The 22,761-nt window shown below is 37.3% G+C and overlaps 2 protein-coding genes across 3 annotated transcripts; one reads left to right on the top strand and one right to left on the bottom strand.

Moving 5' to 3' along the window:
* The first annotated feature begins 204 nt into the window (after positions 1-204).
* LOC103701910 (uncharacterized) lies at positions 205-11,117 on the top strand. Its single transcript, XM_008784128.5, has 7 exons — positions 205-871; positions 1,898-2,041; positions 6,210-6,282; positions 6,832-6,937; positions 7,034-7,130; positions 10,256-10,351; positions 10,442-11,117. Exons 1-7 carry the CDS (start codon positions 329-331, stop codon positions 10,655-10,657), a joined length of 1,275 nt encoding a protein of 424 aa, XP_008782350.2. The 5' UTR covers positions 205-328; the 3' UTR covers positions 10,658-11,117.
* Positions 11,118-12,285: 1,168 nt separating this feature from the next.
* On the bottom strand, positions 12,286-22,479 carry LOC103701840 (uncharacterized). Of its 2 annotated transcripts, none has more exons than XM_088709052.1 (5): positions 21,961-22,479; positions 18,029-18,974; positions 17,766-17,861; positions 12,836-12,972; positions 12,286-12,763 (listed from the first exon to the last, which is right to left on the bottom strand). In XM_088709052.1, the coding sequence occupies exons 1-5, from the start codon at positions 22,179-22,181 to the stop codon at positions 12,592-12,594; spliced, it is 1,572 nt and encodes a 523-aa protein (XP_088565178.1). In that variant the 5' UTR covers positions 22,182-22,479; the 3' UTR covers positions 12,286-12,591. The 2 variants fall into 2 exon arrangements, with proteins under 2 accessions (XP_088565178.1, XP_008782263.2); XM_008784041.5 differs by having other exon boundaries at positions 18,029-18,965; positions 21,961-22,478.
* Positions 22,480-22,761: the final 282 nt, after the last annotated feature.

The raw sequence follows: 22,761 nt of genomic DNA, 5'->3' as shown, positions 1-22,761 counted from the left end.
ATTTTTAAATTTCATGAATATATCTATATTTGTATTAATTGATTCATCTAATTTATTAAAAAAATATCGAATGATATTCCTCGTCATGTACCATGTGTAGCGAGCAACGCTTTGCACGTGTTTGATTGTGATTTCTGACGGCGATCGAGGGAGCCCTGTGCGGTGCAACGCACGCAGGGGATCCCCGCCTCGTCCCTCAGGGCCTCATTCCCTGCCCATCCCGTTCCCTTACTTTATCCCCGCATACATTGAGTAATTACGCGGACGCATGCGATTCCTCTCTGTGTAATATCATCGATTATCGTAACGTTATAAATACGCGGGGGCGATGCTTCCGAAGTGGGTTGCCTCTCCCCGTTACCTCATGGCTTCTCTCGGCTCCCTCCCCTCCCTCCTCCCCAAACCCCTCCCTTTCTCCTGCCCCAACCCCAACCCTCGCTTTCTCCCCATCCGCGCCAAGTTCCGCACCAAGGCCGACGGGGAGAGAGGCAGCAATTTGCCGTCGCCACCGCAATCGGCGACGGAGAAGAAGTCCTTCGCCGTTGCCACGGGCGAAATGTTCCTCGGCCTCGCCTCCTTGCTCCTCCGCAGCAGGAGCTCTTCCGCCCCTGTCTCAGCGCCGCCTGGCGGCCCGGAGGTGTTCCAGGATGGGGAGGAGGCGTATTTCTCAGGAAAAGAGGAGTCGATTGCATCGGTGGTGGAGGACCCGGTGGACCAGGAGGTGATCTGGGAGCAGAGGTTGAAGGATTTAGAGGCCGAGAAGGAGAGGAAGAAGGTGACGAGCCCTGGGTTCAGCTTCTCGGCCGCTGGCCTTCTCTTTCCCTACCATCTTGGGGTTGCTCAGTTCCTTCTCGAGAAAGGCTACATCAAGGTAATTCTTTTGGCCCTCGTCACAAGCATTTCTTGTGTGCGGATTGTTTTAGGGGAATCTGAAAGTAGATTATCTAAAATGTTGCTCTGGTAAATGATATATGTAAATAGATATTCGATGTTTCTAAGCTCTGGAAATTAATGATTTGGGGCCGTGAAACTGTTCTTCATGAAGAACTTTGAGTTGGACCGTGCTGCACGTCTTCTCTCCGGTGCTTCTGTTTAACGTTTAAATCTTTTTAAGAAATGGAAATTAGGCTTCTGTGCTGCATAAATACATTGAGTTCCAGTGCGTCAGCATGCTTACTAAGTGGTGACAATGTATGTTTTGGTTCCTTTGTTAAGTTTATAAAAGGAAAAAGGGTAGCGAAGTGATTTACACATTACCAGAGGATTCCACATATGATCTATAGGTGCAAGTGCTAAAATACTGGTTATAGATATTGCCTGTTCATCTCAGCGATAGTTGTAATAAAAAAGACTGTTATGATCTATCTAGAGCACTTAAATATGCCTCTTATTTCTAGATTCTGGTTTACAAATGATGCCTATGACCTAACCACTAAAAGAAGTAAGGAATACTTTTATCAGAGTCAGATACTAGTATATTTTAATATCTTTAGTACAATATTGAGCTTATCTTACAAATCAAGAAACTTAAACACCTCCAATGACTAGCTCTGCTCCAAGTCTGGAACTTTGCTTAGCTTAGGATTTGTTGCCAGCAATCTTAGACCACACATCTCTTGAATATCATTGGATTTTTTTTTTTTCATGAAACAAATTTTCTAAGAGATGCTTCAGTAAATGAACTTGGCCTGTTGACATATTGATATAAACCAGTATTCTGTACAGGTGTGGCTGCGGATGACATGGCAGAATTGTTTCCAATATGCCAATGCTACAATTTATGCTAGTCCATGATTGTGTTTCGTTTGTTAGTAGTAATTGATTAGATCATGTCTTATAAGACTATCTTAGACTATCTTTTCAGTCTCATATGAATTGAATCATTTCACTGATTTAGGAAACCACACCATTAGCTGGCTCATCAGCTGGTGCAATAGTCTGTGCAGTAATTGCTTCGGGAAATAGCATGCAAGATGCCTTACAAGCAACCAAGATTCTGGCTGAGGATTGCCGGCGCAATGGCACTGCATTTCGGCTTGGGGTATTTATTAATTAGCAGTATTTTTTGTTGAATTAATCCTGCTTGTTTGCCAATTGTATTTGCTATTCATTAGAACATGCATTAATATTCTTTTTACTCTTGCTTTATGCATTTTCTTAACTAACTTGTAATTTTGGTATGCTGGGGCAAAATAGAAGTTCATGCGTTTTATGAAATGGGTGGCTGCACGCATCTTAATATGTCAAACACTTTTATATCCTTGTGCTTTATGCTTGCTCTTATTGTCTACTTTCAGAAACATGCTTTGTAATTGATATGCGTCATCAAAACTCAAGGATTAAGGTACCTGTGGTACCAACTTGTCATGATGGTACTGTATACAGCACATGGGACAGGTGTGGGGCACCAGTTAGGGCATGAACCAGGATATCCTACCCATCATGGTCGGAACCAATCGAGACTGTCTGGTACCAAAGCTGGTTTGGTTAGTACTAGCTGGGACCAACCAGGCCCCTTTGTTTTTCAAAAAAAGAGTTGTGGCTTTCCTATTATCTACCGTCGCAAGAGGGTCTCAGGTCTAGAGAGTGAAAGAGAGAGTAAGGGAGAGGAAAATGGGAGGGAAGGTGGGAGGCTCAAACCCAAATCCAGCTTGTTCTTACTGAAATTCGATCTCCTTGTTAGGTGCTAGAACCTATATTGGCACCATACACCCCCTCCATTGACGCATAAACCATGTTTAAGGATCTTAAAATTTTAAATATTTATTAAAAATTCAGTCAAGACAAAAAGTAAAAAAATGAAAAATGCATCCTGATATGGTATTGGGATGTTAGATCGTCTTGTATTGACCTGGGAGCAGACTTGTATGGTGGTTGTGGGATTTAAACCCTTGTTTGAGCTACATCAGAGCCCAGTCAAGGGAACCTACTTATTAGGCCATCTTGCCAAAAAGATGGAGATTGATATGAGCGCTAGATGTGTAGCACTTCAATTATTAAATTACGGGTTCGAAACAATGAATGCATATTGGAGATACTATCAATGAGAAGCCATAGCAATGATTTCTTAGATGTGGCTTTTGAGCATCTCTATTACCTATTTACCTTCATAATCCATGGAAGACTGATTAAGTTTTTATATGTTGGTTTAGAAGAGTATGGCCAATTTTTAACAGGAATTTATTGGCTGAAATGGAACATTTTCAAAACTGAAATATTTTGAATCTGAAAGGAATAAATTGAATCTGCAAAAAGAAAGACCTTTAAGTATAAAGCTATAAGGAAATTTGTAAACCTTAAAAATAGGAAAATAATAAAGATATAAGGAAAAAAAACTCCTAAACATGTTAGAGCTTGGTGGAACTTTTCTTGGCATGTTATCAAGGTTATCTTAGCTTCAAAGCACAGATAGGTAATTTTGGATCAAAACATTTTCCATTCGGTCCAACCCCCACCCTGCAAAAAAAAAAAAAAACTCAGATACATATGTCTGTGAGTGCACACACGTGTGCATCTGTATGCGCTTGCATTCATGTGCATTGTGTGTGTGCTGTGCATGTTGCCTATGTGTGCACTTATGCATACAAGTATGTGCATCCATGTGTGTGTGCATGTGCTTGTGCACATGCATGCCTGCATGTGTGTGGATGTATGTAGGTGTGTATGTTTAGATGTTTATGTGTGCATGTTAGTGTCTGCAATTGTGCATGTGCATTTGTGTGCATGCGTGTGTGTGCATGGTTGTGTGCTGGTGTCTGTGCATGTGTGTATCTGTGCAAGTCTCTTTGTTTGCATGTGAACTGTATAGTGAGAAGATGTTTCAGTCAAATGTCATTTCTCACAAGTAGAGTCCTCAAGATGAGTGTATCAGCTTGAGCTGACAATCTGTTGCACAAAGAAAAGAAAATCAGGTAGTGAATTGTGTGGGTAGGTTTAGATGACTTCCCAAAACTTTGCTAAGAGAGTATGAAGAGAGCGTTTCAAGATTCTTTGAATAATTTAAGGGTTCTATTGTGCCACTAATTTCACTACCAGGCCATGGCTAAACTTATTGATTTCATGGCAGCTTTCCGCTCAACCTTGTTGGAAGAAACATCAAAGCCATTATATTTTAGATGGTTTTTCCTTGTCTTAACTAAATTCAGAAACTTAACATATTTATAGTAAATAATTGAAAAAAGGATAAGTATGATATTTATGTGTCTATATAGCTGCATATACATGTTTCAAAATTTATAATTAAAAATATTCTTCAATATTTTCAATTCGGAGCACAAGTTGTCTTAGTTAGGTATATTAATTTTTTAGACTATTCCTTATACTAGAAACTAAAGCATTATTTTTTCATGAAGCAGTCAATAGATTCATGTCTAAATGTAGAAACTGTGTTTTTTCTGTTTCTTTTGAGATTAAATCCTGTTTTCTTTTAACAGTCTTCATGACTTTTTTTTTTATATGCGTATCGACTTTTGTGTTGTATATTCTTATGGGGGTAGCTTAGTTTGGGAATGGTTTTTATTAGAAGGTCAGAAAAGAAGATTCATTATTCATTGCAAAATTTTATCCATAAAATGTTTTTGTATGTACCATTTTCTATTATCTTAGCATCTCTTGTCTGGGTAAGAAATATGGGCTTATTGAAGGGACTTACTAAATGAGTCATTCTTAGACGCAATGGGAACTTTCAGCTATCACTAGCTGCAATTTACTCATGTACTTTATGTCATACAGCTCAACTTCGAGATTCTTTTCATTCTTGAGAGAGAGAACTTTCAGTGATTCATGAGATGCTCTGGGGCTTGGATATTAATGATTTGTTTGTTGCATGTAAAAAGATATGGAGGCAATGACTGCTCATAATATGCATTTCACTTGAAGGTCTATTTACATGTTTTGATTTGGTTTGTTATTATTGAGTTTATGGTGTGTAGAGCGATTAACACTTGCTACCCTCTAGGGTCATGGTTACAAGAACAGCTTGCTAAATGCATATTAGAGATCCTTAATTATGTGCATGTTTGATCGATTTGATGATGGTGAACAATTTTAACTATTAAATTTCAGACTACATAGACCATGTAGCTACTGACAGCCTTATATGAGAGAACAGTTGCACAGAGCTTTTGATGTTTTGCTGTGGTGGTTTCTCTAGTATACTTGTACATGTTCTTCACTCATAATTGTTTACACCACTTCCTTTTTTTTTTAGGTCTAGCATGAATTTTTCGTTCATGTAACTATTGTTATCTCCGGGGAGATTAATTTAAAATATTTAGCTGCTTGATCATTCAGGCCGTTTTGCCGGTGTCTGCATTGTATGCCATCCAAGTAGTAGGGAAGACAAAATATATCAATATTTGAGCTGTGATTCATTCATTGAAAAATATGGTTAGGACTCCATATTTAGGTTTTTGGATTTCAATTTTAGGCTTTTAAATACAACTAAACCATTCTAAGGTGATGAAATTAAAAGGATGGTGTAGGGCAATTGTTTAAGTTAAGGATATGGAAGAAATGAAAAGTTTTGGTTGCTTTCGGGATGAGCAATCATTGTAAAGAGGAGAGCACCTTCTGCTGCTTTTGTTTTGTTTGCACGTTTTCTGTAATGATTTGCCATGCTTATCTATGCCAAAAAAGGAAAAAAGATTGAGAAAGTTTACAGAGGAAGAAGGGGGAGAGTGAGCGCGACATGGAGGAGAAGAATGAGAGGGAATGAAGATCAATAAAGGGAACAAAAGGGAAATTTCTGGTTTCAGAAAATGCGTTTAAGTAGATGGATGTCTTCACTTAGGAACAACATGGTCTGCTGAGTGGTGATAAAAGTCTGCTACCAACATGATTAGTTCTTTCATTCATTATTTGTAGGGTTCTGAGTTGACTTTTATCAGTCTTTGAGTGTTTGCTTCTCCAGTTATCTGGGTGCTTGAGTATTTCTTGGAATCTTTGCTGCTTCTGAAAACTGCAATGGCTCTTGGTAATTTTCTTTTGAACTTGCAGGAAAGGCCTATGTTCCCTCCTGTTTGTTGCCTTCTAATCTAAATTAATTAAATTATGTATGATATGCTCCTGGCTTTCCTGTAAGTAACTCTTTTTTTTAAAAAAAGAAAAACCTTAGTGATTAGTTATTTCAAGTGATTCTTGAGTGCCTGCAATGTTGCTTATTTATAAAAAGGAATGTTATTCTATTAGATTCCTCTCATGTTGTGCAGGCAGTACTTAGGGATGTTCTTAGCAATTTTCTGCCAGACGATGTGCACATTAAGTCAAGTGGAAGGGTTCGTGGTAAGCTCACTTGTTACTTGTGCGTGGCCAGCAGCAGGACTGAGTTATTCATTTTTAATTGGCAGTATTTGCTTTCATTGCTCTTTACTTATTTCTTCCTGTGCCTATAGATTCATATATTTGTCCCATTATTCATCTTTTTCTCTAAATACAACTCTTGTTTACATTGTCATTTTTCTATTTCACTCCTTCTAAGAGTCTTTGGTTTTTCACCCAACATCTTGCCTTCAAGCATTACTAGTTATGCTGGATTTGTTGATTTGCTCACCTATCCTTTCGTAAGTGATTTTATTATCTCATTCATGTTGCTCAATTTATCCCCATGTTGTAAAATATCCAGTTACATTCTTGATTGTGGATACTGTTTGCTATTTGTAATTTTGTCCAAACCAAGTTGACGAGGTTTAGCGCACCTACAGAGGAATTTAATTCAAATTTTTGACATATTTTAAGTATCACTTCAAGTACCAGTACTAGTACTACTTTTATTCTCAGCATCATCCAAAACAACTTAGATTTCTTGTGTTCACTGATTTTCTTTTTGCATAGTCGCTATCACTCAATTATTTTGGAGGCCAAGGGGGTTACTTGTGGATCAATTTGACTCTAAAGAAGACCTCATTAATGCAGTCTTCACCTCTTCCTTTATTCCAGGGTATGCTGGTTCTGGATTTTGCTTTTAAGATTTGCAGGTGCTAATCTTGTGCTTGTCAAGTGAAAGAACAATAAGTTAATTTTTGAACTTGTCCAGCTATCTGGCTCCCAGGCCTGCAACTATATTCCGCAACCGCTTGTGCATTGATGGTGGCCTGACATTGTTTATGCCACCAACGTCTGCTTCAGAAACGGTGTGCAACTATACACTCAGATATCCTTACATTATATTTCTTGACAACTGCCTTTATGAAAGCCTATTTGGTTTCAATCCTTTGGACAATTCTAATGTGACATTTCAGTAACAATATATCCATTTGGTTTAAATAATTGTAGCACATTTTTAGAAAATGTCATGTCAATTTCAAAATGAACAAGAGGGAGTTCTTAAGGAATCTAATGTGTTTGCAAGTAGTAGCATTGACATGCATGTAAAAACACACATTTGCACATGCATGCTTATGCGTATCCTGCCAATGTGATTTAATCCAGATGTGCTCTTAAGTCAGCCAATTGGTGTATAATTGCACATCCAATGAAGTCTATTTTAGCAACCAAGAGACGTGGCCAGCATCTTACAATCATCATACAGTTGGTAGCCACATGAATAAGTAACCTAAACCCATCCCAAGCTATGACTGTTTTATAACAAAGAAATGGGACTCTAGTTCTCCCCAATTGTAGGTAGCAATCTAGTTTTGCACAACATTCCCATGAATCTATCTTATATGAGACAGACTTCTCATGCTAACGTAGTTACATAAACAATAACAATATGCATTTACTGGAAAAATGCCATGTCATATATGCTTTAAATACATTGCTTTACTCGTGCATCACTTCCGAGAAATCTTTTCATTAATAGCATTGCACCGCACATCATCTTCCTTAATAGCACATTTCATGGCAAGTGTGGGAGTCACTTCCTACTCTTAGTTGAAGCATAATTTCCATCAGATTTTCGTAAATCTATCTATTTAAGACATTGTGACCCTTATCCTGTTAGTTGAATTAATTGTGATGCTTATTACTATAGCAATGGGTAACTGTGTGGATTGGTGTGCTTGTGTGTGCGCAACAGTGTTTTATCAAAATAAAGTCTTTTGTTTTGATTTTGCCTCTGCTGCATGCAAATTCAAATCATGATTAGGTTCTTGTTATGCCGCATCAAGTGAAAAAATTAGTTGCTATGATGGGGACACTGCTTTGAAATGGTGTCTTAGATGGCTATAATGTAAATTGGATTTGTATAAAACAGCAACAAAGATGATAACAACAATTACCATTACAATGGGTTCAGTTATGGAGCACACTAGGATTTTAAAAGGAGTGAATGAGATTTGTGATTGGGTCTTCACCTGATGCTAATCTTCTCTGAGTTTTGCCAACAATTCTAGTTTAGGCCAGTTGGCAGGTAGGAGGTCCTATCTAAAAGAAAGGAAGAAGAGTAAAGGAGGGAAAGGAATGAAGGAATAATAAGATAAAGTTAGAAGGCGCATATATGGTATACTATTTATAAAATTAAATATAGTAAGCTGTTAACTATTTATCAATTTTCCCGCTATTATACTCTCTTTCGGACTAGCATTGCTAGTATTCTGAGCTCCAAGCAAATACTTTTTTGGGTCAAGTCATTAGGTTGTTTTTGCTGTTTAATTCTGTATCAAGCTAAGTTCCCAAGTCCATATAAAATTGGATCTCTTTATTATTTTGCGCATTACTTCTGTAGTTTCATTCACACAATCATAAGCCTACCTTCCTAAATCCATCTGCCTGCTCTTTGATCTCTTTATTTGTGCTTCGTCTTTAGATCTGGTTAAAACATGAATAAACTATTCCAATCTGTATTCTAAAACATCTTTGATTTAAATAATGTTTGACTTTCCTTGGTTTCATCAATACAACCTGCAACCTTGTCCTTTTATCAGATATCTACATCTCCGCCTTCACTTAATGTTGGAGCATGCAATTTCTTGATTGCCAACATCCTAAACTATGTAACATAGCACCTTATCTTATATAATGTACCTTGAATCTGCCCAATATGCATCTATGACATGATACTCCAATAGCATTATTCCTCTTCATGTGTTCTATACTCAGTCCTCTCTGAAGTATCTTCATATATTTCTATACTTGTTTACTAGACTTTAGCATGTGCAGTTCATGTGAGGAGACAGAAGGCACTGCTTTAAAAAACAAAAGAGTGATGCATTGGTTTTGAGAACAGAGTCCAGAAGACCAGGGATGCCAGTAACCTCTCTGGTGGAAGATAAATTGAAAAAAAGAGAAAAATAATAATAATAACAGATGGATAGTGGAGTCAAATGGGATGTTTGGCCTGGATAAAGGTTCTCGGGGTTTAGAGATGCACCCCCCTGAGTTTACCATATAATAGAGTAGATAATAGATTGAAATAACAGAAATGGTTACTCTAGGGTTGTTCGTATCAACAATTTCAACATGTGGCTCCTCTTCATTTGGTCTCTCAATAACACACTTCTATGTTTTCTGTCTTGGTCATTTATTAAATATGCATTTTACATGTTTTCTCTTGGTCTCGCATTGAGCATTATTCTACATGCATGGTTTTGGCTTCATTAAATATGCTTGAATTGAATCCAACTGTATACACTTGCTGATTAAAGCTACCTGACCTGTACCCATCCCGTGGATCAGAACAAGTTGGGTCTTATTTGCCAGTCCTAAATGTGCCATACTCAGGTTGGACCAATCTCCACCATCAAGAGTAATGGGCCTGTGCCAAATAACTAGTGTTTAGGCTTGACTGACCCATAAAACCAATGGAGCACAACAATTCAAAATAGGCTGGTCAAAAGTGAGTCAAGTTGGGTCAGGTCCCAAATTGGCAACCCTAATCTTATTTTCAGACCTGTAACCTTTAAAAATTTCTCCTGCGTAACTTACTCTTTTTCGGGTCTTACATAAGGTTTCCTCTTGAATTTTATTGTTAACCCATCTTGCTGCACAAAAGATATATAAGTTTAGGCTGGATCCTTGATCCATTAGTCATCACAAATTCATAACTTAAGTCATAATTTGCTGATGCACTTGTTGCACCCTAATGCCTTCCCATGTCATAGTAATACATAACCTAGTAGACACCTTCAGATTCCACCGGATAACCTCACCTAGTTCATATCATAGGTTTTCTGTACGTCATTTACATACAAGCAGAGCTTCTTAAAAAACAGATAAGTATAATAATGTATTAAAAGAATTCTCTTTATGTCTGCTTGTTAAAGTTGGTTTTAGTGAAAATGAAAAACTTGGTGTGACTGCTTGCTAACAATTTCAGGTTCGTGTTTGTGCTTTCCCTGCCAATACTCTGGGATTGAAGGGGATTGGAATCAGCCCGGATTGCAATCCTGAGAATAGAGCTACACCTCGACAGGTACTTTTAGTTTTTAAAGGGCAGCCTGTTAATTATCCTGTTTTAGTAAATTCTTACCTATTAGTAACTGTTCCCTTCTGCCAATTTCAGCTCTTCAGCTGGGCACTGGAACCTGCAGAAGACTATATCCTTGACAAACTCTATGAGCTTGGTTATCTGGATGCAGCAGTCTGGGCTGAGCAGAATCCTGTGGAGTCAGTTGTGAAAGACGAAGGCAGCACTAACGTTAGTCGAAGTGTGAAAGATTTAGGAAGCTCTAATAGTAGTCAAATTATGGAAGATGAAGGTAGCACTAACAGTACATAATTAGCATCAATCATATGACCAATCATGATGCAGGCCATTGGAAACTCTTTTATGATATCATGGGGAAATCCAGCTTAAAGAGAACCAGGTTATCAGGCAGTGAGGCCGCGGATAATGTCCCACCCTGTCATTTGCTCCTACCAAGTAAACAGAAGGACAACTTGTTCCAAAAGGGGGAAAAAGAAAAAGGAAAAAATGCAAACAAGTTAGTAAGGTTTAGAAATATATGCACCTAATATGGAGCAATAGCCCTTCTATGGGGGAAAGTATTCTGGAACAATTTATAATTTATTTGGATGGAGAATCCGAAGTAAGGCTTTTATAGGACAAGTAGCCAAAATGAAAGGGCTTACACATGATGTCAAAATTTGTCTTTTAAAGTTTTTTTTTTTGCCCAATTCATACCAATTATAACTTGTAAACTTACATTTGAAATATAAATTATTCAATCGATCTCAAATTAAACTGTGGTATGTGAAAATCTGAGTTTCAATAATGGAAAAATGTGCCTTCAATTCCCTTTTTAGAGTACTGATTATCCTTGTCTTTTCTCTCTTTTTCTTTGTTGCTATATTTTTTTTCTCATCGAATATCTCATCCAGTGCTGTCAGCAGCTTGGTAATTGCAGTCAATTAGGGATGATTTTATTTAAAAGATTCAAATCGGTGCAAAACCGATGATGAGTTATCTACATTACAGAGTCACCTTGCTGGTTCTGATTATTTAAAATGCCTAAACAATTGTTGGTCTTATGAATTGAGATTATCTCCTTCAACAACTTAAACAAATGCACAAAACTCTAATTGCTTAGGTGAAATCAACCACCCAATTTGATACATTATGTTTGCCATCAAAACGGCCTAATATTGTTGTTTGATAATGGATGATTAAACAATGCTTAAATCATAACTTAAGCACTGATAGGATTCGAGGCTCAAATCTGTTAAAATGCCAGCTCAACGATTCTTTTTTTCCTCTTCTAACTTTTGTTGCTTACTACCTGACTCCTCTTTCGCTCATCCTTTGCCTCCACCTCATTCTTAGAGCCCTGCCCAACTGCGGCAAACCCTAAACAACATTACCTTTCTCCCCTATCTGCTATGCCTCCCGTGGTCTTGCGCTGAGTTCCCACGAGTAGTTATTGGAGAATGTTAGTATTCGTCTCTATAAGCACTGTATCTATTGAATCTGGTTCAAATCTTTTCCATGAACTCGCCTGCGGTGTCCCATAACCCTTCAGGTATCCTCCACCACCGTAAAACCAAGTCCTGCTCTCTGACAGCTACATGGAACACCGTTTAGAATCAAGGCAAGTAATGGTCTGATCCTTGTTTGATATCACAGATCTGAAGCCATTTCGGCGCAAGTCTGGGCCAAGCTTGACAGAGATCTAACCTGACTCACTTGAGTCCCTGCTCAAGGTTTTCATTCTGATTTTATAGATTCTATTGTTAGATGAGATTAAAATTGCATCGGTGCTGGCTGGCCAATCTAATTAAGCCCCAGAAGCAGCCGCCTACCTTAATCGTCTAAACTTTATTTCATCTTTGGCTTATCAATATCAACATTCAGCTGGGTCAGCACCTGCTGCAATTCAAATTATAGAAGGCTCAGAAGAACATCTAGTATCCAAAAAACCACACAGGCAAATTGTGACTCAATGAGTATATGTTCTTGATTACTGCATCATATACATACAGAGCAGCAACAGACAATCGCACCAGATAGCCATGTGTTACAAATGATGCACATCCTGCCCTATCTAGTTCTTGCAAACCAAGGAGAGAAGGTGAAAGTTAAAAAGGTCAAAGGGAAAAAAGAATAGTGATAAGGAGACTTCTATCCAAGCACTGTGACATCTCAGCAGGTGATCTTTGGCTCCCCAGCTTGACAAAATCTCTCTAATGCAACTAGTGTTCAAGTCCAAGAAGTACTTATTCTCGCTTGTCCTCCTCAGCCTCGTCTTCAAGACTAAAGGCATCAGTGTGATCCACACTCCTTTCTTTCTTATCAAGCTTCACCAATCCTAGGTCACCATCTGATGTCCCTTTGGTTAGAGATTGAGCTTCATCATCATCTTCTCCAATTTCACCAGAATAGGCATATCTGTTATAAACGAAAGAGAGTTAAAAGCTGACACCATAGCTTTCTTTGAAGGGGGCGAAGCAATAATTCTACCTTTGAGAGCTTTGAGATGGCGCCCACAGATAGCACACAACACACAATAATGCAAAGGAAAGAATGTCCCAGAAGGCAGTGATGATCCATGCACTCTGCCACCGTTCACTAAATGGGTCAGTTGCCTTGAAGTAAACCTGTCAAATGGAGGATGTTTAGTTGGATGGTTGGCATTTTCTTTACTGCAGTAAGAAGCCTTGCAATTTCACATGCATGCAAAATGTCAAATTTTGTTTGTATGGCAATGCATGTGCAATCATGCTTCACAGAACTTTTCCTCCTCATATGCATTTATACCGTGTTATCGTGTGATAATTTTAACAGGCAAAATCCTAAATCTGAAACATCTTTACTACATACACCAGAGGCCTGGGTCAAGTTGCTTGCCAACCATGGTCTCTCACTGGGAAGGCCACATGAACATCCATCATGGGTTTCTTTTTTTTTTTTTTTGGGGGGGGGGGGGGGGGGGGGGATATTGGTAAGTATTCAAATTCTTTTGATATTTGCATTCCTTTAGTTTTCTCTCTCACACACACAAAATTTTAAGGGAAATGTGGAATTATTTAACTACATATGAAATGGGAGTACAACTATCAATAACAAATTATTAAACAAATTCTAAATGTATCACCACTCACCAGCAGATGGGTTCACATCCATCCATCAAATATTATTTATTTTAAAGATCCATTCATGCTAGGTTAGTTTAGTAATAACAACATGTTGATATACACAGACTCACAATTTAGTCAATCTTGTGTTTCTAAAAAGAAATGTTCCAGCATCATTAAATTATGGCAAATCCCAGTTCTGGAGATCACATTGAGTCTGTTCTTTATTTTCGATGGTAAATAATCGGTTTACATGAAAAGATAATATCATCGTCATCATTTAAGTCATTTGGACATTCAACTTAATGTTTTATTGGGAAATTACCAGAATTCCTTGCTATACAACTCCACATGACACCATATACAACCATGCATCCACGTGCAAAACTATGGAACCATGTTAATGCACACTCTAAAGAAACACTAAGCTTTGAAAAAGAACATTTTCTTTCGTCGACTAAATTATTTCAGGTAGTTCTGTAAAGATCAATGTATATGTTTAGAATATTATAGTTATGTCTGATTCTTACCCAACACATCATGAATCCTCTGATATATGCATCATTATTTCTAATATAACCTATGAAAATGCGCATCAAATTCAATATTAACTAAAACATGGAACGGTAATGATTAAGTTGCCATGGGAAACAACTCCAACAAAGATTTGATTTTAAAATTGTCATCTGATAAGCATCAGATACATTGATATTAGTCACTACTCGCTCCATGTAATCTATATATAATGGGAAGTCGTGGAGTACAGCAAGCGTGCTAGACTCTGTGGCCTCCCGTGATCCTGTGCTAAAAAAATAAAAACTGAGAGCCCAGCACATGCTTATTGACTCAATTTTGGATTGCAGCCTCCCGTGATCCACAAGTGTGTTAGACTCTGTGGCCTAAAATTGTACATGTAGTAACTGATTGTAGATTTATGGTTATGTATCAATACTAAATATGATTCATTTCCATATTAGTATATAAATTTTCCATAAAAAGAACATCAAGAGATAACTAAGCAGCTAGTAGGGATCCACTCTTGCATTGGAAGCATAATTATATGAGTTGGACTAAAAACAGTCTAGTGTATGGGTTCACAATCAATAACATCTTCACCATCGAGAGTAACGATCAGTCGAAGAACACCATGCATTGATGGGTGGTGAGGACCCATATTTACTATCATGAGATCTTTTCTTGTAGCCGGTATACTAAAAATGTGGACCTTCCGCTCAAATTGTCCCATTTTTAATGTTTGTTTTTTTGTCACTTCGGGCACATTTATCACCAAAATCATCATCTGATTTATTAAAAATCCACGACATCAATCACTTATATGATCAGTGTGAGCTGTGGAATCACCAATCTTTGCATTTTGTAGCAGAGGATTTAAGAAGTTGTGACAATGAACAATACGAGATCCATTGGATCTCTATTTAAATTAAAACATATAACAAGTTAGAAACATAATATCTTGTTTGATAATAGGATACAGCTGCAGACAATGACAAAAATGTATGTTACCAACATTGGAAGTATATTCATGAACGAATAGTTCAGAACGAACACAAAGCTCTGAAGGAAAACAACTATTCATATTTTTAGATTTGCCTTCTGGAAAGCAATATAACAACATTCCGACGAGTATAACATCATACAAAATAAGAAGGAAAATACTGAAGTTGATACTTCACAGAGTGTGCAACATAGAATACTGAATATTGAATGGAACACCCTCGAGAAGAACAGGAAATTTATTTTATGAATCAATGATGCTTAGTGAAATCAAAATAGTATTAGTTGGAAGGAAAATTTTGCGAGGATCGGGTTAAAAAATAAACATCCAAGTGTAACAAGCATAGAATGCTAAGATCAGATATTCAAGTATCAATTTTATGGATTCTAATACAAAGATCTGCAACTTTCCTGACAATATCTGGTCCGTCAATATGGGGTTCAGCTATAGAGAACAACTCTAAAAGGGTTCATAGAAAAATGAATAGATGTTTATAACTAATCGGCAATGACCAATCCTCTAAGAAGCAAAACAAGATCGCTGGCCATTAATATTTTAAGCAAGATAGTATCGTTGCATAAAATCTAAATGGTCAATTGGTGCAAAGGGAGGGCGACCTAATTATACTAGAAATTCCAGCACATGTCTCTGGAAGCAGATCATAAAAAGTTCTCCAAAGTCCGAATGAGTCCAGAGAAAAAGGGAAAATGACAAGGTCTGATATGAGGAATCTTGATTCTCTTAGGGCCTATTTATTACTATCCGTAAGCAATACAATATTTTGTAAACCTTGATTTTATTAGCTTTCCGGATCAATATGTTCAATAAGATGCCAAATCGAGTTTAAGGTAATACAGGTATTGCATAAAACCCAACTTTCTTTACCATCTCAAGTCCCACCTTCATAAAAACCAAATCCTCCATCCCCTGATTGCATCCACCCAAGCAAAACCCTATCTCAGCTCTTTCAGCATGCTCCTCTCCTCTTCCCTCTCTCCTTCATCCACCCCTATTGCTGGCAGTCTTCTTCCCTCCTCCACTTCCTATCCTCCATCTGCTGCCACCACCAGTTCAAATCTCGCATTTTCTTATCCTATTTCTGTTATTATCTTTAGCTACTCCAAATGCAATACAAAAGTATTTCCCAGAACTGCAGGGGAAGAAAACAGCAGCCTAAATGACTAGATGATATGAGTTTTAGCTTCATCACTCTAAAGACCTAATAAATAACATGCAGGTTTTGGAAAAAGAAACCAGCAACCAAGCAACCCCTTAGGCACAATTTACAAGGTAAGAAACAAAATAGAACATTAGCTCAAAATTGTGATCAGACTATTGATTATTTCAAGGACGAAAAGTTTCTTCCCTGGATAATATTGGTTACGGCATGCTTTACCATGATATATGATCATATGATGAAAAATGCCATATTTTTAATTTCTGTACAAGGCATGCAACTCAAATAAGAGAAAGAAGACTTAAGTGCCTGCACTGAATTCATTCATTTCATGAGAAGTTACATATAATCAAGTAATTCAATTCATGTTACTTGATATCTTTACTAGTGTCAGTTGAATAATATATACAGCATTTCTCCGAACAGCAAAATATGATACAATAATGCAGCTTCATATACTTGGGAGAAAAACCTCTGCACGCATATTCATAATTTGGTTCCATAATAGCTACCAATTACAATGTTTATATGTTCCTCGCAAAATGAGAATACTGGATAAATGTCACAAAGAAATATACAAATATCTACAATGGGTTATGACAAAGATTCTCATAAAAAAACATGTTAGGGGACAAAATGATCCACCAAACTTTATGACTGTAACATACAGTCCTCTTTCACTCCCTCATGCACGGCTTTCTATTCTTAAATATGTTTTTCTTCTTGAATGTGTTTTAGTAATCTAGTAGGTTAGAGGTACTGATATCTGGTTAGCTAGATTTTATGAGAACCCCGAAGACCCTGCGACCACTGATACCCATGCAAGTCCAAACAACAATAACCGACGGATAAGAACCATAATAACATAACATTCAGTCTATCAGAAAGACAAACAAGATTTTATGGTCCAATAATAAGAGTCAAAAAATCCAGCAATCACAAAACCTAAATATGAAGTACAGTAATCTCTCTGAAATGCTGCAAATAATTATCTGCTTCCAATAATCAAAGCAAGAAGCTGTTAATCATCATGATGCTCTTGCAAAAACCTAGTAATACTATATAATCATTTTATAGTTCCTGTATGCATACATATATACATGCAACATATGACCACGTCTTACATTTTGAGTAAGTTTTCATATTGCGTTAGGTTTAATAAAGTGTCTATTTTATGTATAAAAGCTGAAGAGAAACATGAGCATTTACATCTTCAAACTATTTCCTTGATCTTACAATGTTATTAAGGAAGAACCTGCAGATTTTCAAAATAGCTTCCAGCTCATAAACTGAGGGAATAAAAAAAACATTTTATGACAATAGGAAACATTAAAAAGGCATGGCAGTCTAAAGTAAAGCAAATTTCATGGAGAGAAAAGAAGAAAAAAATATTGTTGCAAATTTGCAGGCATGCGGTATGGATGTTTCTTTTTCTTTCATTTTATTGTTTCCTACATGCATAAAGACTCCATTTAGTTCCTAGGTAAAAGGGCAAAGCAACATATTGAGTTAATAGACAGACTAAGATGAAAATTTGTTTACAAAGCAAAAAGACCTGCAGATATGAACTTATGATATACAAATCGCTATCTTACAAAAGTTAACAAGAAGCTGTTTCTCTACCTCATATCCAATCCAAGCAACTGAAGAAATCACAGCAATCACCAATGCGTTAGCAAACTTCCTGTATATGTCCAGCTTTACAGAACTTCTCCTTGCCTAAAAGGTTTCCCACTAAAACAAGTTAGTATCTAGGATATGTTGGCCTTGTCATAAGAAACAGACAAAAGAATAAGAAGTAAACCAGAGTTTTCAAAACCATAATTTTGAAATAGTCTGCTAGTATAGCTAATAAAACCCTATACATTTAGCTTGGCTTTATATACCTGTAGCTTTTCTAGTGTCCGAGAAAGAGAAGTAAAAATCCAGAGTATTATGAAAGCATCCAAAAATGCATCAGGAAGGACAAGGAAAAGCCTTGATTTTCCTGATAAGTCATTAATGGTTCCAACATTTTCTGCAATATCCAGTAACTCTGATGCCAAAAAATATGTTACTCCAAGAAGAAGCACCTTTGAGGTCAGACCTCCAAGAGTTGGCCGGACAACACCATATCCCATAGAAACGGAAAGTAAAATTAGACGTGAAACTGTTTTTCTAACAGCTCCAACAGTCACTACCCAAGTTGTTATTCCAACAGGCCTCTTACCAGTGTTATTAAAATTCAAATATTCGAAGTACCACAGAGTCATTTCAAACAATCCAAGAGCAATAACAAGGGTGATACAGTTCTGTAATGGCAGTATATCTCTCCAAAATCTTGCATACTGAGCAAACCAGATGAAACTTAGCAGTAAATATGCCAATGACATGAATATGTAGAATGTCATTGAGGGAGCCATCCTCCCTGGCAAATAACCACCAGGGTTTTTCCAGACTGTCTTTCCACTCACTGAGAGCCCTCTCAGCTTTGGATCACAAGAGATAAAGAACAAGTTATACATTCCAGTCTTTGTTATAGGAATATCCTCAGCCTCCAATGCTGTTGATAAATAATTTGCACTAAAGTGTGTACTTATGACAACAGGCCAATTTAAATCTACAGATGATGCTCTCCTGATAACTTCTCCTTGTTTGCAACCCTCAAGCTTAGCAAGATCAGGGGTGCAGCATATGGATCTTTGTCCACCATAAGCAGATCCACCAATATTATCCCGATCAGATGCTTCAAATATAATAGCTTGGATCAACCCAGTACTATGCTCCATGCTTGAATGCTGCTCAGCTGAATACTTAGTCCTCCAGAATGTGATGTTCTTAAACCTGCAACAACTAAGTAATAAGATATGCAAAATAGTGGATTCTAACAGAAAAGATTAAGCACTTCACCATAAGTAGATAAAGATAGAAGCATATGCCTTGTTGAGTATATGAGGGGCAAGCACCTGGAGCAAACATAGTGTGTTCAGCCAAACACGTGCACGCATATACAAAGATATAGAGGCCAAGAGGAGTCTTCAAATGTTAATAATGTGACAATAGGGACTAAAATATTTCATCTAGTGCGCATGACAGCCAAAGTTCACGATAGTACATAACTACGCATCACATTAGACCTGTCAAAGTTTGGTCAGTAAACTAATATCATATCATATCATGCCATATCAGCACCATAAACAATCAAACATAAGTTTGACCCCTCAAAAGAAATCTAGCATTAAAGCCATACTAAAGAAAACATCATTAGGTAATAAATTTTCCCCATATTGTTCCATACCTTTAAAGAAATTTGAGATCGAAACTAACAAGAACTAGCATCATATTAGATTAAATCTTTGAATTCAAAAAATATAGATAGCTCAAATGAAAAATTTGAAAAAAGAAATAATAATAACAACAATAACACAACATGGTCACATGAACTCATTTACTTCAATTGTGTTTGACTAGATATATGTGCAATCCATGTAACACTTGTATCATCCTGTAACACTATGTACTGTTATATTTCATTTCCATACTGACAAGTTTTAAGCAATACACATCAATGAGATTGATATCTATATTCATCCCCTTTATGATATGTGAAAACATGGGACACTGCAGATGTTATATGGCATATCACAATTAGCACTAGAATCTCTAGTGTGACACCTAAGGATGGCAATAGGGGCTAATAACCTGGTGAACTGACCCAAATCCAATCCTAAATCTTGGAATTGAGTCTAGAAAATGAGCCAGTAATCTATTGGGTTGGCTTTGGGACCTAAATTTAAACCAGAGCATTATTAGCTCAGATCAGGGCCTATGACAATTCATACCCAAAATCCAGAACTCAATATAATACATACACGTTATATTTAGATTAATTCCAACCATGCATTTGGAATGGGTAACTAATAGAGCATGTTTATCGATTAATAGTTAAGAAAATTCAAAATTACAGACAATCTAGTTGAATCAGGTAGGTCCCACAGATCAGTCGTAATTAACATATGGTCGGACTATAGCAATATTTCATGCCCCATCCAATCAACAACCGTCCGCCATCTGATACTGAACTCTTGTAAAACTATGGTGATGAGTAATGTTGCGGATGCTCATCATTCATAAAGAAACTTTTATATGCAAGTGGTATCTTGAAAAAATAGTCTAAAGATATATTAGAATAGCTTAATAAATAACCGAGTACCATCTGATATCCGACCCACATCCTAAGTATTTTTGGTATGCTATTCCATATAGGTATGAGGTTGTCAATAGGTTTGAATTTAGATTCAGATCTAGCTAATATGTACTTTGAGTTTAGTATGGATACCTTCAAATCCAACCCAAACACAACCTGTTGCCAACCCCAGTGACACCAAAGAAAGCAAGGTACCAGGCCTTAAAGATGTGTCTTATATATGATTTATGAGGTAAATACTTAGAGAATGGAAATGATATTGGTTGTATTAATTGATGGTTGAAGATTGATACAAGATCTATGCAATCAAAGAAATTCCAAAAGTTTCACAAAAGCAAAGCATAGATCTTCAATCAAGCCTGTCCATATCTTTTCTTCACAACTTCCATCTATGTCATCTTTGGTCCTCCCTTCTCTTTTTGAATCTTTCATCAAAGTACTTCTCCTTCCCCCAATCCCCTCATATCAAAGTTTTTATGCCCATACGATTTCATTTGGTTCTCCATCACTTCATTCGTGGTTGTTGTGACTCCTATAAGTCCTCTTATGTACTCAGTCATCACTTGATCCTTTCTAGATTTACGACAGCACACATGTAATACATTTTGGCATCGGCCAGAAGACGGCCCATCAAATTCTCATGACTATCTAGCCCTGTTTTGTTAATATTGTTAACGAACGATGACATGATAAATCAAAGACAAGTCTGCTTGCACACCCATTTTGTCTTTTCTGTTCTTAAAAACTAACACAAAAAAGAAAGAGGAAGAGCAACAAAAATAAGTTTCATTAAGTTGTTCCTTTCTTGATTGTTCAAAGCAAATTCAAAAGAAAAAAAAACAAAAGTTATGATAACAAAAGCTCTTTAATTCTGAAATTATATAGACTCTACATTTTGAAACTCTAGCAGCATGAAACATTAAAAAAAAAAACCAAGCTTTCATGTAAATTGACTATTCTCTTTCCAGTATTCGCTCTATCATAACAATTTCTATTTCTTTATGCACATCTTAGCTGGTATGCACCTTGACATTGTCGTATCTGCTCCACTCAACTCAAGGTCTTTGTTCACAGCCCAACATCCTAACTGATGCAGCATAAATGATCTTACATATTCTAGGACCAGCTGAGTTAACAACTGACCTCACCAAATCAATCTGCCAGAATTAAAAATAGTTATCCTTGCTAGCCTCAGAAAATAGTTAACAAGGAGAAATTTACCAAAAACAAAGAGTCAAAGCTCAACTCACATCCTCAAGAAAACAATTTTATCGCCATCCTAGAGAAAGTACCGGTTCCAACCTAAAGCATGGCATCCTAAAGACCCATTGCTTTTTCATTACAAAATCGAGCTCTTCCATCCACCATGACAGCCGTGAACCGCTGCTTTTCAGTGGAAACATTCACTCCCATTTCCCAAAATTCCGTCCAAAAACGGTTTTTTTCGAGAATATCTTTACCTCCACAACTAATAATAAGATAGATTAAAAACAGACCCCAGTTCCGACTGATTTCAGTACAACAAAACTCATCAAACTACTCCTATTATCACTAAAAATCAGCTGAATGGCTCCAATTAACATAAGAATCGAATAGGGAAGGCATGGAGACTAAGATGAACTGTTCGATTACCGGATATAGGAGCGGCCATCAGCGATCCCGGATGAAATTTGGCGGGCGGCGGGGTCGGAGGCGACGATCCCCTCGCTGCCGCCGGAGAGGAGGAAGGCATTGCCGACTTCCTTGAAGGGCTCGCGGTCGTAGGTGTGGATCGAGCCCTCGACCCTCCCGAGGTCCGTGAGAGTGGCGATGGAGAAGAGGAGGAGAAAGGCGAGAAGGGCAGCGAGATCCATGGAAGGGAGAGCGGGCGGGAGGAGAGACAGAGACAGAGAGAGAGAGGCGGGAGAGATCAGAGATGTCGGACGAGGGTAAAGGAATCTTGGTCGATCACTTCAGCATCAAAGCATAACGCTATGTCTGGATGGTGATGATCTCAATGCATGCTAATCGGCTGGTTTTTTTTTTGCTAAAATCGGCTGGTTCTTCTGTAGATATCTGCTTGCATGCGGATCAAAGAACATATGAGAGTGGTGGAGGACACCACTGCTTCAAAATATCTAGGCTACTGTGAGCAAGGTGGTGGGCCTTTCAGGCTAGGCATATATGTACATAGATTAATGGAGCTGCAGACTAAGTGGCTTCTTATATGGTATGTCACTTCGGAGTATCCTATGGGTTAATAAGGAAGAGTTGTTCATAGCACTCGAGATTTGTTGTTTTCTGATTATATGAGATGTATCCGCACTCGTTTTATATGAAAAAAAATATATCAAAGGTAGTGTAGATGATCATGATCTTCTAATATGATTAGATATATTTATATTTTTTATATTTAATTAGATATTAAATTTGGGAATATATATTTTTTGAAAA

Source organism: Phoenix dactylifera, chromosome 12, assembly GCF_051530095.1.
Source record: "Phoenix dactylifera cultivar Ajwa chromosome 12, Ajwa_hap1_PhDact_Kaust_v1.1, whole genome shotgun sequence".
In the NCBI taxonomy this organism is placed as follows: Eukaryota; Viridiplantae; Streptophyta; class Magnoliopsida; order Arecales; family Arecaceae; genus Phoenix; species Phoenix dactylifera.
This window is presented reverse-complemented; position numbering and strand designations above follow the sequence as displayed.